Source organism: Betta splendens, chromosome 10, assembly GCF_900634795.4.
Source record: "Betta splendens chromosome 10, fBetSpl5.4, whole genome shotgun sequence".
NCBI classification, from domain to species: Eukaryota; Metazoa; Chordata; class Actinopteri; order Anabantiformes; family Osphronemidae; genus Betta; species Betta splendens.
In genome coordinates this window covers 13706793-13722390 of record NC_040890.2, presented here as the reverse complement: position 1 = coordinate 13722390, position 15598 = coordinate 13706793, and the positions used below count along the sequence as shown (strand labels likewise).

Here is a 15598-nt window from a genome sequence, read left to right as displayed (position 1 = left end):
TCCTTTTCTCACTGTTCATTACTTTCCCACAGGGCTGCAACCAGGACTGAGTCCTAAGATGATGGTTCTCTAAATCCAGTCAGAATCATTAGCCGGTAAAGGTCACATATCCGATAAAGGTCTTTTTGGAGATCTTGCAGATTTTGTTTTCTTTCTTAGATTCACTTAACATGGCTCCAACATGGTTTCACAGCTTTCCTCAATAAGATCAGTGAAAGTTTTATTCACTCACAGATGATTTTGTGAAGAAACATCCAAGCACATCATTTCCCTTATTTCCTCAGCAAGCAAAAACACTAAGGAGCTTAGATAAAGCAGCGAGTTGCCAATAAAAATGGACTCATGATCAACTGTGAACCATGAAATCTCAGCATTTAAAACCGCCGTGACCAGAAATTAATGTTGTTTTCATCATTCAGCTTTGAACATAGACCTATGGCTATTTAGATCCACTAAACAACAGGCACAGGTATTGTTGTTGGAGATTGTTATTTCATTCATTTCCTGTAAAATAATGAATGACTGCTCAGATTTGTCTTACAACCCCTCAGAGACTCCTCACTCCCACCACTGAGAACAACCGGAGGCTTCGGGCTATTTTAATTCCAACCCTGTTGATTCCCGGATCAAACGCGTCCTGATTATTCCCATTAGATTTTCCACACACGTGCGTCTTGGTCATCAGCCTCTGTGCGGCTCCTTGGACGCCGAGAACCCGCTTCCTCGGGACAATGCCCCTCTGAGCGGGAAGAGGAAGGAAGCGCTCATCGTCCCGGCGGCGAGAGGCGTCCGCCGGGCGCCACCGCGCTTCCTCTGGGGGTGCGGGGTGTGTCCGAGGGGACCGCACGCGAGGTGGACGGGTCGGGCCCTGATCCGCGTGTCCTCAGGATTCACCTCAGGATGAGGAGGCCAGGTTACAACCAAACAGGCAACCTGTGACGACCGTTTCCAGAGACACAAACAAACAAGGGAAGGACGTCCGCACGGGGACGTGTTTACTGTCGTGTTATTAAGCACCAAACAAGCCGGTGCGTCTAACGGGCCGAGACCGTGAGCCCACGAGGCCTCTGCCTCCTGTAAGTGTGATAAAAGATGACTTTTCGTATTTCCTCAGAAGCAGCGGGAGTTTCCCTCTTCAAGTGAGCATCATGCACTCAGTCACTCCTCATTTGTTGTGCATGAGGGTGTTTTTAGTCATACAGAACGGAATTTACAGTCTGACAGACCCTGGTTCCCTTCGGTCGGATCCAAATAAACCCGGCGCATGAAGCAGCGCTGTGAGGAGGTGCGCGACTCACACGTTTGTCGGCCGCCGCGCCCACTGTTCAGTTTGTTTTCGTTTCCTCGTGTAACAATTTACGACCCCCCCCCCCCTCCTCGGCCACTTCCACGGCCTCTTCCCGAGCAAACACGGCCCCGAACGCGATTTAACGAGAGCCATTGATTAATTCCAACAAACTCTGAGGCCGTGCCAGAAAAACATCCGGAATTCAACTAATCACCGCCGTCCGAATTCAGCTAAACGTCGCGCCCCCGTTCAAACGGCCGCACAATGCTCTTCCCAGACCCCTGCCCATGAAGGTGAATGGCGGCCGGCCCGCGTCCACGCCTCTCACCTAAATGCAGAACAATGAGCCGGATGCCCCCCCCGTTCGCGCGCCCGGCCTCCGTGCGGGAGGCCTCTTGCGCTGCAGCGTCTGTGGTTCAGAGACAGCGACAACAACCACGGAGCTGGGGTTCAGGATGACGGAGGAGCAGAATCGGGCTTTTGCCTCTCAAGCAGTCTGCAGAGATGGTGGGATTCAACCGGGGCGTGGGCGCGGACCGACTCATCGACCCGCTGAACGTCCTGAATGCACGCCAAGTTACAAGAACCCCCACACATCTGCTAATTCACCACCTGTGTCATTTCTGGAAAACGCTTGCAGGGCATCTGTTGCCGAAGTTCGCTGAAGAACATTAAACACATTTCAGGAAATGAAAAGCCTGGAATTGTATTCTGGTTGACCGAATCATGTGTGCTTAATTAGCCTCCCCAATGAAGTTGAAATTGTTTACTGGAGCTCTTAAAACACTTTCTACGAAAACATCAGAACGCTGGTCTCGATGGGCCCAAGTTGAAACTGAGACAAATATGTTTACATTATTGACAGCATGTGTTTCTCAACTCATCGTCTCCTGCTTCCGGCGGCTTCGGTGAGAACGCGGCCGGCGCGGAGCGTCGGTGTCCGCCTGCGGTTTCTGCTGCGGTTTCCGGTGAGCAGCAGCAGAAGTATGTGAGCCGCGCACCCTCGGGAACCTCCAGATTCATCAATCCCCATTCAGGGGCTAAAGTGCAGTGGAACCAGCTCGGCCACTTGCCCTCATTGTTGATCTCTCTGTGGGGGGGCGAGGGGGGCGAGGGGGGCGAGGGGGGCGAGGGCGCTCAGACGGCTGCTCCTCCAGGAGCATGGGAAAAATGCTGCGTCCACGGTGCCACAACCTCCAGCTCCAGCGCCCAGATGTGCTTTGTGCTGATGGCTTTATGTGAACTCTCCTCTGGGTCTGGTTCTGGGTCTGGTTCTGGGTCTGGGTCTGGTTCTGGTTCTGGTCCTGCCCGTCTCGTTCTGGTGGATTGACTCCCACTGTGGGACATCAGAACCTCCTGTTTGCTGCCGCTTTGTTGCTGCGCTACAACCATTTCGTGGCTTTGGGTCCCATAAATCGCCGAAAGTCTCAGACTCTTTTAATTCTTGGGAATCACTCGTTTGCTCTGTCAGCGTTTTGTTTTGTGAAGTGTGACGCACGAATGCGACCGTCTTGGATAATTACAGCCCCTGGACGGATTACTGTGACGATGTGCAGATCTCCGTGGTCCCCGCTCAGACTGTGGTGGCCCAGTACGGAGGGTCCGAGCGCTGCTGCTTCTGCGGTTACGGCCTCAGCGGGTCGGGGGTCACCTGTTTGATTCATCCACTGCTGCGGCGGCTTGTCATCCTGTCAACACAACTATAACGATCAGAAACGACTTTTTAGTGTAAATGTTTTTGCATATTTCTGCTTCTTCACATGGTGATTCTCCAGTTCCCTCCAAGGCTGCATGAATTCCTCGACACCCCTGCCTCACAGGACTCCAAAGAAACAGGACCTCACACTATTAATAAAGTCATCAAAAAAATGTGTGTGTGTGTGTGTGTGTGTGTGTGTGTGTGTGTGTGTGTGTGTGTGTGTGTGTGTGTGTGTGTGTGTGTGTGTGTGTGTGTGTGTGTGTGTGTGTGTGTGAATGTTTTTCCTTCGACGTGGGGACCATAAACCATGTTTTTGCTATCAAAGTGAGGACACTGCGACAACGTGGGGACACTTGGCAGGTCCCAACCAGTCTGAAGGCTTATTTGAGGGTTAACATGTGATTTTAGGGCTGAGGTTAGAATTAACTTTTGGTTCAGATTAGAGCAAAGATTAGACGTCTGCCTTTATTTGTGATGGTTAGGGTAAGGGGTAGGGAAGACATTATGCCAATGGGGAGTCCCCATGTTGATGACAAACACGACTGTGTGTGCGTGTGTGTGTGTGTGTGTACGTGCGTGTGCGTGTGTGTACGTGCGTGTGCGTGTGTCCGCCGTGAAGTTTCTCTAAAAATAGACGCAGATGTTTCTGTTTCGCCACTTTTCCCGCGAAGAAGCGCTGCAACATCAATGAAGTTATGCAACAAACTGAATTCTCGGGATGCCTCGCCACCAACCGCCTCTGGTTTAGCGCATGTTCACTACTGCTGAGCTCAGGGGGAGACGTGACGTTTACTGCGTTGCTGCAAATCTGGGGTTTTAAACTGATGCTGACATGATTCTTGATGAAGGAATAAGGATCAATCTGACTAATAGACTGTGTGGAGGAACTGGAGGTGCACTGCATGGGGTGAGGTCATTGAGACAGTGACTCTGGGGTTTGGATCCTGCAGAGACCAGAGAACTGGAATAACAAGTTATGATTCCGGTTTGATGGATAGTTGTAACACAGCTCAGGGATGGAGGATTTCTTTTTCAGGGATAATTGCTGCAACAGTACAGAACAAAACTAACAAGGCCCTTCATAATATTCTGGAAAGTATCACACGCACCTTTTCAATCTTTTGCACTGCACGGTATAGATTTTATTATGCAGAGCTGCACATCTGTGCAACATCATGGATTCTGAGAAAGAAAAAAACTGGGTCGACTTTAACGTCAAAATATGCATCGGGGGGAGAAGTGGTCGGATGGTTCAGTACCTCTGAAATGACTCTGTTGCAGGTTTACGTCCTGCATTTGAAATCTTGTTTGGGTAAAAGTCCAAACTTGACCGATCAACTATATTATTTAAAAGTAAATTACTTAAATGGATATAATATTGTTTATGCATCACTGTGTGCCTCACTTGAACGTAGCAACTGCAGGTCGTAGTACTTCACATATGCTGAGTAACGTAACTTAACAGTACAGTCACCAGAGCAGATATACTAATTGAGTGAACATCACTACATTTAAACTACTGCAGATGTTTCGGTGACCGTCAGAGCAAACATACGGCCTCAGCAGTCGACCTCACGAATCGTTTACGTAACTCGACAGCGCCATCTAGTGGACGGGCCACTGAGACAAATTACTCCAGTGCACAGAACCTTATGAAAACTGTTAACACAGACACCAACTTGAAGAATGATGTGGTTAATATTTAAACCAAAAGAGCGTTTAAAGGCACCTATGAATTACACCTGAAGGAATTAGACATAAAAATGACAGAGGAACTAAATAAATTCAGTGGAAGTGTTTATTGTTGTATTACAAACATGTTTATTACATGTTTATATCTCAACGTGTAGTGTTAACGTTGGGTTGTAGTCTGTGCTCTGTTGGGGAAGATGTTCGGTTCAGGTAGATGATCAGGTGATGGGTTCGTTTCCACTGTCACCGATTTAATTTCAACAGGGACAGTTCCACAAGCAGACCACAAGAGGGCAGTAGCGATTCAACCCAAACGGATGAGTAAGCGACAAATGAAAGTTCCTTCAGTTTCTCCAGGTTTTTTCTACAATACAGGGATGTAACCAGGACGACAGAGGTGGGAAAAGCTCAGGGACAGGCGGTGTAATTATCTTTACATCTGGACATTTAAAGATAAAAGGGGAAGAATGAGCCAAAGAAGTAAATTCAAGGCAAAGTAACATAGAGTTGGAACCACGCGCGCACATGCAAAAAGTACAAGATAAAACGTATCACAGCGGTCGCCAGTTTGAAGAGAGGCCGCTGACGGACACACGGGACCCTAAAGTGTGCGTAAAGCAGAGAAGCGGCTGGGCGCCGACTGTCAGAGGCCAACGGTCTCATAAATATTTAGCCGTCCATAAACAGGCTTCAGGGACATCCATCAGCATTTATGACTGTGCACTCGGATTCTTGACAAGCCAGTTAATCAGCTCTGCTAATTGAGTCCTCAGACGCCTCAGAGATGAGTCAGGAAAATATAGCAAAGGACGTTTCCTAATTGGGGCGCGACACGTGTATTTAAGCTATTTGTAATAAAATAATAAATGCCCTAAAGCGTGAAGTTGGTGAATTGGTGGACTACAGGAACACGAATGCTGCACACTGTGATCGAGAGAAATCAGGGGAAGTTCATTCCGTGTGATTTCAGGACGACGGCTGTGACTGATGCGTCACAGGCCGCTGTTTGTCTCAGTGGGGGGTTGTTGGGGTTTCCTTGTAACCGGAATTAGCTGTGAAGTGTGACCTTGAGGTGTGAACGCGGAATACGAAAGGTCCGGCTCCCTACAAGAAAGTCTCTCGTACTTTGCACCTCGTTTGCAAGTGAATATTTCCACAAATAAAACGGGGTTTACGCATGAGGCGAGGTTGGGCACGACGGCTTGCAAATGTGTTGGATCTAATGGATAAGGATTTAAAATTCTGATCCTACTACACGCTGATCGAATTAATTGCACCTAGAATATACATGATGATAAAACTTCATATAATGTGACCATAAAGCGTTATAACAAAACATATCTGCGCGCAATTACGCACAGGCCTTCGTTTAAGGAATTCGTTTGTGGACGTGTTGCCTCGGTTTATTACCGTGTGTGTCTCGCTGATAGGCCGTGGTGTTAATTTATTCATGGGGAGAAGAAGTCGTGTTCGGGATAGGCCCACTGTCAGGTGATGACGCGCCACAGGGACAGAAGCAAGGGGACAGCTGGGCCGTCAGCACCGGGCACTCTCATTTGGATGCAAATCTGCAAAGGTTGAGGGGTTGGCTGACGTCAGGACAGGCCTTAGTATACTTTTACCGTCTTGTCAAAAGAGCCAAATCATGTGAGACTGGCGACGGACCGGGAACTACGTCGTTTTTCACTTGGGGAACATTTCTGGACTACAAACAGCTGAAGGATTTTTAAAAACAGTTTCATGGAAACGATGTCGCCTTAAAGGCCACAGGTCCATTTTACTGTTTTTGCCTTATTTATAATTGTTTTTTTGTGCAAACCATGTATGTTGGATACCTACTGGATAAAGAAAGCGGCATGTATCACCAAGGGCCAGTGAGAAGATCTAGCATCAACCTGCCTCCCCAGAACTTTGTTTCTACGCCACAGTACGCCGAATTTACTGGATACAATCATGTGCCAAGCATGGATACGCACGCGCAGTCTGCGGGGAGTTGGGGACCTACATACGGAGCCCCACGGGAGGACTGGGGTGCATATAGTCTGGGGCCACCAAATGCGATTCCCACACCCATGAACAACTCATCTCCCGGACAGGTTCCTTACTGTTCATCTCAGTACAGTCACATGCATCCTCCGGGATCTGCGGTGCTGCCGCCTCCGCCGGAGAACATTCCTGTCGCACAACTTTCCCCCGATAGAGAGAGACGCAATTCGTACCAGTGGATGAGTAAAACCGCGCAAGCCTCATCTACAGGTGAGCCCATAGTCTTAAACATTGTGCTGAAATATGTTTTTTTTCAAAAGAGTCGCACGGATAGTTTGGGATTTTGTGTGCGCGAATGTTCCAGGGGGTTTTACGCATTTTTAACCCGGCAAAACCATCTGGTGCAGATAAGTCCATTAAAATAAAAATATTAACTAACAGGCGAAATTTCGTATTGTACTTGTATATAAATGTAAATATACCAAGGAGATTGAGATGAGTTAAAAAACAGGAGGAATTTCGCTTTTGTAGTCTGTAATTTAGAATAAAACAATAAAGAGAGAAGTGGTGGGTGTTCATAATAATATTTCCATAACCCAGAGTCAGCTAATGTGTCCATAAATTATTTTTGATGGGATGTTGGGCCAATGGCTCTGTCGTCTCCGGCTGGTGGAAATTTTTCAAACAGGGTGTGAGGACCGGGCGCCAGGCCCAGTTGTGATGTTAATGTCATTATTCCTGGAGATGTGAGGTCGACTTCACTGTCACATTGTTTGGCGGTTTGAGTGTTATCCGTCATATCCAGGCGGTGGCCTTTGCTTTTAACACCTCCTCACTTTGATATGCACCAGGCTCCCTTCCTCTCTGAGAGTTATATTGCCGGAAAGACTGATGTTTTTCCTCACAGCTAATGTATCAAACGCGGAGCAGTCGGCCTGCACACTGTATGCCTTTAGAAACGAGAGCTTCAAAGCTTCAAAGTCATATAAATTGAATGCCAACGAAGTAGATTTTTAATTTGTATCAGAAATATGTTTTATTTTTTTACTCAAACCAGCAAAAACAGTAAAGGCAGTTTTCGTTTAGAGTGTCCCTTGCTTTTATCTCATGTGTCAGACTTGTCAGTGAGGACCTGACTGTACTACAGTTGCCATCACAGCCAGATCAAAAGCCCAATTTGCGTATCTGTAGACGAAGCAAAGAGATGCAGATTTCAGACACAGCTAATAAAGATGCCGTGTGCAGATAGGCCGGTCGTGGCATGCAGCCTGCTCTGTGTAAAGTATCCAGTTAAACCAGCTACTGACAGATAATGCGTGAAGACAAAAGCAAAAATAATCATTTTGTGTTTCTGTCGCCTACACAGGTAAAACAAGAACGAAGGAGAAATACAGGGTAGTGTACACAGACCACCAGAGGCTGGAGCTGGAGAAAGAGTTTCATTTTAACCGATACATAACCATCAGGAGGAAATCCGAGCTGGCTGTCAACCTGGGCCTCTCAGAAAGACAGGTACGTCTCAAAATATGCACATTAAATACAGCACGTGAGGTAAATGAGAGCCAGCCCTGGAAGCTTCTGTAATGAAATGAGCTTAATAGAGAATAACGGGGAATATTTAGCGAGATACTTCTGTCATTAAACATTTTACTCACTGACTTGGTGATTGTACCTTTTTAGTCACATCAGTATTTTATGCTTGCTTAACACCAAACTACAAACGTATGTACAATAATTATATTTGTAAAATGTGCTTTAGATGCTTAGGTTCTACATTTGTTTAGTTTAGAATTGTCAGCAAAACTAATAGGGGCCTATGTAAATTATTATTATTAATCTGATTGATAATTGAGATTTGTTATACGTTTATTTATTATTTTGCTTAAATTCTATGGATTTGATGTAATAAATGTTATGTAATATTACTGTAAAGTATTATTTAGTATTTCTCTGTAGCCGTATATATTTTTAAAACTATGTTTCATTTTTTCTGAAGGTTGTTTTGTTTTATTTTAATTTTATAATTGCTCTGAAAGCGCTTAATTACATTTTCTTTGTATCTTTTCAGGTCAAAATCTGGTTTCAGAACCGCAGGGCCAAAGAGAGGAAACTGATCAAGAAGAAGATGGGTCAGAGTGACGGCAGCGGGGGGTCCGTGCACAGCGACCCGGGTTCAGTGAGTCCTCTGCCGATGCCGGGGTCCCTCAGTCCCACAGACATGCACGGGTCTCTGTACCCTCCTCAGGGAATGAACACCTTGCCATCTATCAGGAATATACAGCAAGTGACTGTGACTCAGTGAAGTTCTCATCTGTCTGGACCATGTAACAAAACTGAGCACTCCGACACGCTGACGGGACACGCAGCCACAGGAACTGAACTCTCGTCCTGAGGCACAAAGCTGTGGATTAACATTTGAGCTATCAAATCAATCAAATGCTGGAGGCTCTTTAAATATTGCTTTTTTAATAGAATAGATTTAATGACGTGGAGATTGAACGAGAAACAAATCGACATGTTTCAAATTTAAATGTTTCAAACTGTTTGTGACTTAATATGAGATAAATATTCTTTGTATGTGATGAAGAGTACATGTATATGAATAAAGTTTACTCAGGAAGTTTAAATCGGACTCGTTAGCTCGTGTCACACTGGACAAACGACTTTGAAGTCGTCTACATTTTCCAGCAGATGTTAATGACAACGGTGGTAACATTCAAAATGTAAATAAAATACTTTTTTTCTGTAAACCTGCATTTTTTTGTTATATTTTGGGTTAAAAGGTGCAAAGTTTCACATTTGAACAGTCCGGTTTGTGTATAGTGAATTTATAGACACATTTCAATCCTTTTTTTCGCCGGTTTTGGCTGATTTGTCTGCGTTCTATATTTTTATAATATAACCAGAAACTAAGATATTCTCATAAATGTTTTCTTATTCTAATATAATCCGTGCGAGTAATATAAATCAGGCAGACAGGCTTAACATGTTGTGGAAGTAGCACAGTCCAGTAAATGTGTCAGAAAGAAGGTCAGGAGTTTCTTCAGCGCAGTCTGTTTAATTCTGGTAAAAATAGCTTATATTTAACATTAAATGTTACTAGTTAGTTAGAATAAACCCATGACCTGTGAACGCTGTCCTCACTAAAACCAGTATTTCTATCATGTTTAGGCGTAAATAGCTGGATAACAATAGAGTTCTTAGGGTGAGGTCGTCTATTTCAGGTCTATACGTTAGACGTATACTGATTACAACGTCAGTTTAAATAATGTCTAATAATCTGATCCCTTCATCTCCTCATGATCGAGTGTTGGTGTTGACATCAGCCTCATCTTCTGCACTGGATCTCTGGGATCAAACGGCAGCGAACGGCGCTCAACCCCGGCTCCGTGCGCGTGCCCGCGCGCCCGTGTGCGGCCCCGTACGCGACGTCATGAGCGTCTTACTACCCAACATGGCGGACTTTGATACCATTTATGAGATAGAAGACGAAGAGGATGAACATGTAGTGAGTGAGGAGCACCTGCCCAGGTACTGCCCGGAGCCCGTGGTCATGCGAGGCGCCGGGCACATCACAGTGTAAGCAGAGCCGCGTTTCACCGTTTCCGCCGCTTTTGTTGCACTTAGCTTGCTTAGCCGCTGCTAGCCTGCTAGCTAACGCAAATCACAACCCAGCGTGAACGCTAGCCGTTTGTTTTGACATTTGGAACGGGCGTTTGACGTCGAACGTTAACATGTCCCCATGGCAACCGCAGCACCGTAAAATGACACGGGGCAGCTTTCACGTGGGGCGTAATGTTAACGCCGGCTACAAGTGTGCAACGTTATGCACGAGTAGACCAAGGCTCCATCAGCAGCGTCGCGTGCAGTCATCAATCAACAATCATCAGTTTAGTGCAGAGTGAACGTGCTCCGTGCACACTCCAGAACCGAAAGCAGAGTGAATCTGTTGACAAACATCATTTTACACGGTGTGGCAACTCTTTAAAATACTCAATACATTTTATATAAAATGTCCTAGAAAGTGATGCCATCCTCCCAGTTTTTCCTGATTCTGTTGTTTCTTATAATAATTGTGCCTGTTGGAACAATAACTTTGTTACGTCATGGCCTGGAGATTTGTTATAGTTTGTTTATATTTTAGTCGCTTATTAGTTGCAGCTGTACTCGCTAGTTAAGTTTAAACTTTTTTTTTTATTAAAATCATTTTTCAGTAACACTGGAAGCCTATCTAATACCATACACAAATTTCAGCAGCTCAGTTGATTTTATTTAACGAAAACATTCTAGATTTGACAATATTTTTTGGATTGTCTTTAATATTCCATGTATTTTTATACAAACTCTAAGCCTTGTTAGGTCCATTCTGCCTTTATTTAACTCAGACTGTCTCTGGGATGTGATGCAGCATGGGGGGGCTTGCCATCTGTTGCAGGACTCCTTGTTCTTGTTGTTGAAGATTTTATGACTCGGTGATCATTGGGGCTCGTTGTCATGGTGCAGAATGAGCTGTAGAATGGTCTGACTCGGGATAAAAGTCTAAACTGATCAAATTTTGCACTTTGCACAAATACTGCAAATAAGCTGTGATCAAGAAGCACTTACATCCTGTGAAGAATTTATGTCCAATTACACGTCGTTAAGTACGCCCAAGTGATCACATAATATCAACTCAGGTCATTTTAATTGTTACGTGTAGTCTTAAACCAAACTTTAAAATCTGTACATGTAGAGTAATTGAAGACTTTGCTTTTGACAACATAATAATATATGTGCTCTTACTGTATGTCTTTTTCAGGTTTGGACTGAGCAACAAATTTGACACAGAATTTCCCTCTGTTCTCACGGGAAAGGTACAGTTTTTTTTTGTTTTTTTCTTTTTGATTTTCTTGGACTTCGGGCTTCTTTCTGTTCAGTTCCAAGTAGGAAGAATTAAGCAATTAAAGGCACAGTGATTCTATTGTTCTTTTGGGACTTTAACAGCCCCAACTTCCCCAAACCACCCCATTCAATCCTTTCCAAGTGGTTGTGATCTAATGGACATGCATTTTAAGCCACGAACCACTGAGTATAGAGAACAGCCTGAATGTGCTGCTGTCCAGCTCTGTAAATGTGTAAGCCATCTAAGGGGTTCAGTTGACGGGGACCCTGGTGTTTCGGAGGGTCCAGCTCTAGGTGATAAAATAATGAAATGAAGACTCTGCAGCAGACAAGAAAGGAAGGCTTCCTGGGTCGGACGCAGAAACACAAAAAGACTTTAGGGGTAAGAGCAGGCCGAGGGAAGTGTGGGGCAATAAAAAGTACCTTCGGTATTGTGACCCAGGGTGACATGTGATGGATGAGGTCACAATTATGATGATTGAAGGGTGCAGATCAGGCCCTGCTGGGCTTTATTCTGAGGTCTTTGGCTGTTTGCAAAGAGACCTTTGCATCCTGTCATAAAAGATTACGACCCCTGTTTTATGGCGTACAGACTCGGAGAGGAATGAGCATCCATTCAAGTTGTTTAGCCGTTGCTGCCACAGGCACTGAGCTTATCTCTCCTTTGACTCCCTCCTTGCCTTGAACAGTCTGGAGCTTTGGTTGGCAAGTCAGAGGCTGCGTGTTTACAGATGTCATCTCATCTCTGAAAAACATCTGCAAATGTCTACCTGTTGGTTTGCTAATGCTCTTTGATCTCTGCACAGGTTTCTTTCTCATGTAACTCGCAGTCTTCCATGTCGGCAACACAACAAAACGGATGTCTCAATCCCTCCTTGCTCTTAGCTATTTACTTCATACTTTTAGCACAGCCTAGGCCCTTTGCTCTGGTGCACACAAATCTTCTCTCTCCCTTTTCCAGGTAGCACCAGAGGAATTCAAAACCAGCATCAGCAGGATTAATGCTTGTCTGAAGAAGAACTTGCCTGTGAATGTAAAGTGGCTTCTTTGTGGCTGCTTATGTTGCTGCTGTACAGTGGGCTGCAGTCTATGGCCCGTTATCTGCCTCAACAAGAGGGTGAGTCGCTGAGACCTCCTGTGACACGCGTTGGACAGTTTAACTCTCCCTTACGTCAGCCCTGCGACTCGGCCTGTTATAGCAATTCAGCCGCACTTGTCTTAGTGCAGAGGGTAATAACAAGTCATGTTCAATTAGTGCCTCCGTGTAGAAATGACTCATTGCACTGAACAGCTGAACAGCCCTTTCCCCCATAGCTTCAGGGTATGTCATTTAAAGATGGTGTTATTATTTAGAATTACTGACAACAAAGTGAAAATTACTAGTAAACTGACAGTCAATCCATAAATACTAACAGAAGTCACAGTTTACTAGTGCCCTTTAAAAAGGTGCAATTGAGTAACGTGTATGTGTTTGGTTTATGTTCCAACAGACAAGACGGTCTATTCAGAAGTTGTTAGAGTGGGAAAATAACCGATTATACCACAAGGTAAGAATGACAGCAAAGTGTGTGTTGGCACCTGTGTGAAAGTGCTTAATATCTGTGTCAGTGTGCAAGCTAAGTACTGTCCTACTGGATAATGACCAGCATGCTCATAAGCAGCAGCACGAGTCTCTCAAAGCTGTTTGAGTCAGATCTGGCTCATGGGGCCCGAAAGGATCGTGAGGTCAGCAGTAAAATGGCGTGTTAATTTTGTTTTGTCTTGCAGCAACAAATTACAGCTAGTGGCAGTGCACAGGCATAAAGGAAGCTCTTCAGGGTGTCTGGCCATAGTTTGACCCCAGCAAGACCAGACAGCCTTGCTCCCAAATTCCCCTGACACTGAAGAGGAGATTTCAGACAGATTTGCCTTTGTTTGTGTCTGTTTGTGTTTACTCATTGTGTCTGTCTTTGCTTCTCTCATCAGCTGGGGCTGCACTGGAAACTCAGTAAAAGAAAATGTGAAAGCAGTAACATGATGGAATATGTAAGTCACAACCAAACAACTAGATATGTTTTATTACTGCATGATTCAAAGCTTTCTGCAGCAATTGATCATTTGAGGTTTGTCATTAAACTGTAACAATTCCTGGGAGCGTGAGTATCTACTGACTGAAAAATACCCGAAATGATTAAACAATTATTAAAATAGTTGCAAATTAATTGAAACAATGTTTGCATATTTTTGTATAATTTAGAAATTAAATAGAAACTGCTTTGTCACTACAGATTATATAGGGCTAAACAGTAAATGGAGCAATCACTTACTATCACACGAACAACTGCTTATAAACACTACTAACTAAACTCTTACTGTTTGATGAAACTTTAGTTTTATTGTTTTTTTCTCTGTAGGTGATTCTTATAGAATTCTTACCCAAATATCCTATATTCCGACCAGACTGAAGAGACCGTCATCAGACTGGACACGTGGCCCTTGAATCTTATCCATAGTGCCTTGTATATACAGTATGTTGGAATAAGGGTCTGCACTGGTGTGTCTCGTGATGACCCAGTACATCTCCTTGTACATTGGAATTTGCAACACTGTCACTTTGCTTTAGAGCAGATTTTGCACATTTCCTGACAACTAGGCATGTCCCCATCGTTGCACTCTGACGTGTATTTGTGACAAACAAGATAAACTCTCAAAGTGCATTTACCCCAAAGAACCATCAACCTCTATCAATAATCCCTTGCAAAGAATGTGATGCCTCCCACTTCCTTAACTTTCCTTGCCTTATGTATGAAAAGAAGTCTACACGTAAGAGGAGGAGGAAGGCATTGGGTAATTCAACAAGTCTGTAGATTTTAATACTATTTGTTGGATTTCCATTTTTGAATCCAGTTCTTTGCAAGTAGATGGGATGGTTGAAATTGCCTAACGTAAGGTGTACATCTCCCTGTGTTTATTCTTTCCTTATAACCCTGTGTACATGGGAACTATCTAGTAAAAGAACTTGATCTGTAAATACCATGTTAGAATAAGCTGTTCATTGGTTTACCATTGTTTACATGAATTTACTTAGCTCTTTAGTTTTTTGCCAATATGCTGTACCATAATTTTGATTAATGAAAGATGTCTATGTACCTTTCTAGTTTATATGGACCTGTTTACCTTGTAAGCCATATAGTTACAATGTATGCCAGAGTTAGACTGAGTTTTGCACTTGAGCCCAGGAGAAAGTTGGGATTTCAGATTATTCATTCAGTCCATGAGGTTTTTGCCAATGAAGATGACACTGAGTGACTCTTCGTCTGTTAAAGCTGGAGATAGTTGGAAGATGAGAATTTAAAGTCTGCACTTCCACACATTTACATTTTTCAATTTCCAAATTTGCATTGATTTTATACTTTTGTACTTATACCTATGCTGTGTTTGGACCTCTCCACGCATTGGGAATCACATACATCAGTAGTTCATGGCATACTGAGCAGAGGTTTTCTTTGTTTTGGTCATACTCTCCAGTAATAGTATACTTTCCTGAATCTTAGTCAAGAGATTGCTGCGTTGTGTTGTATTAGAGTGCCTCTGGAGTAGTTGAACCACACAGACATACAGGTTGAAATCTCTTCTCTTGTAAGGGAGATTCTCAATCCTTGTCCCATTATTGACTCTGTTACCATTCTTGTAAATGTTTACCATCATGACCTAATCCCTGAGGAGAGAAAATAAAATGTTGAGTTGTATTTTTCTTTTTCTCATACTCTTTGAAGCCAATGTGTTCACTACCGCAGACAACTGTTGTCTTAGTAAAAACTGATTTTTATTGACCTCCGCTGATGCCCGGAGCTTCCAGCTTGCTGCTCCGCTTCCAGAAACGTGGCTATTTGTCATGTTTAACAAGGTGTTGAATCGTTAACTTTAACAAGATGACCTGCAGTTATTTAACACAGCTGTCAGAAGTCGCTGCTTTCCTACATGTGATGTGGATCAGTGGACGGAAAACAGAAAGTGATGGACCTGTTTTCTGCTGTGTCCCACTGCAGCCCCTAAGTCCTGCAGTGTGGGGG

General features: G+C 44.2%; 2 protein-coding genes across 2 annotated transcripts; both read left to right on the top strand.

Moving 5' to 3' along the window:
• The first annotated feature begins 6414 nt into the window (after positions 1-6414).
• Positions 6415-9537, top strand: cdx4 (caudal type homeobox 4). The gene is made up of 3 exons (XM_029165339.3): positions 6415-6935; positions 8032-8177; positions 8734-9537. Exons 1-3 carry the CDS (start codon positions 6500-6502, stop codon positions 8965-8967), a joined length of 816 nt encoding a protein of 271 aa, XP_029021172.1. The 5' UTR covers positions 6415-6499; the 3' UTR covers positions 8968-9537.
• Positions 9538-10053: 516 nt separating this feature from the next.
• Positions 10054-15274, top strand: chic1 (cysteine-rich hydrophobic domain 1). The gene is made up of 6 exons (XM_029165055.3): positions 10054-10244; positions 11464-11518; positions 12508-12663; positions 13037-13093; positions 13512-13571; positions 13940-15274. Exons 1-6 carry the CDS (start codon positions 10099-10101, stop codon positions 13988-13990), a joined length of 525 nt encoding a protein of 174 aa, XP_029020888.1. The 5' UTR covers positions 10054-10098; the 3' UTR covers positions 13991-15274.
• Positions 15275-15598: the final 324 nt, after the last annotated feature.

Coding starts and splice junctions, on each gene's coding strand:
- cdx4 (XM_029165339.3), top strand. CDS start 6,500: ATGTATGTTGGATACCTACTGGATAAAGAAAGCGGCATGTATCACCAA. Junction 6,936..8,031: donor CGCGCAAGCCTCATCTACAG/GTGAGCCCATAG, acceptor TCGCCTACACAG/GTAAAACAAGAACGAAGGAG. Junction 8,178..8,733: donor TGGGCCTCTCAGAAAGACAG/GTACGTCTCAAA, acceptor GTATCTTTTCAG/GTCAAAATCTGGTTTCAGAA.
- chic1 (XM_029165055.3), top strand. CDS start 10,099: ATGAGCGTCTTACTACCCAACATGGCGGACTTTGATACCATTTATGAG. Junction 11,519..12,507: donor CCTCTGTTCTCACGGGAAAG/GTACAGTTTTTT, acceptor TCCCTTTTCCAG/GTAGCACCAGAGGAATTCAA. Junction 13,094..13,511: donor ATAACCGATTATACCACAAG/GTAAGAATGACA, acceptor TTCTCTCATCAG/CTGGGGCTGCACTGGAAACT.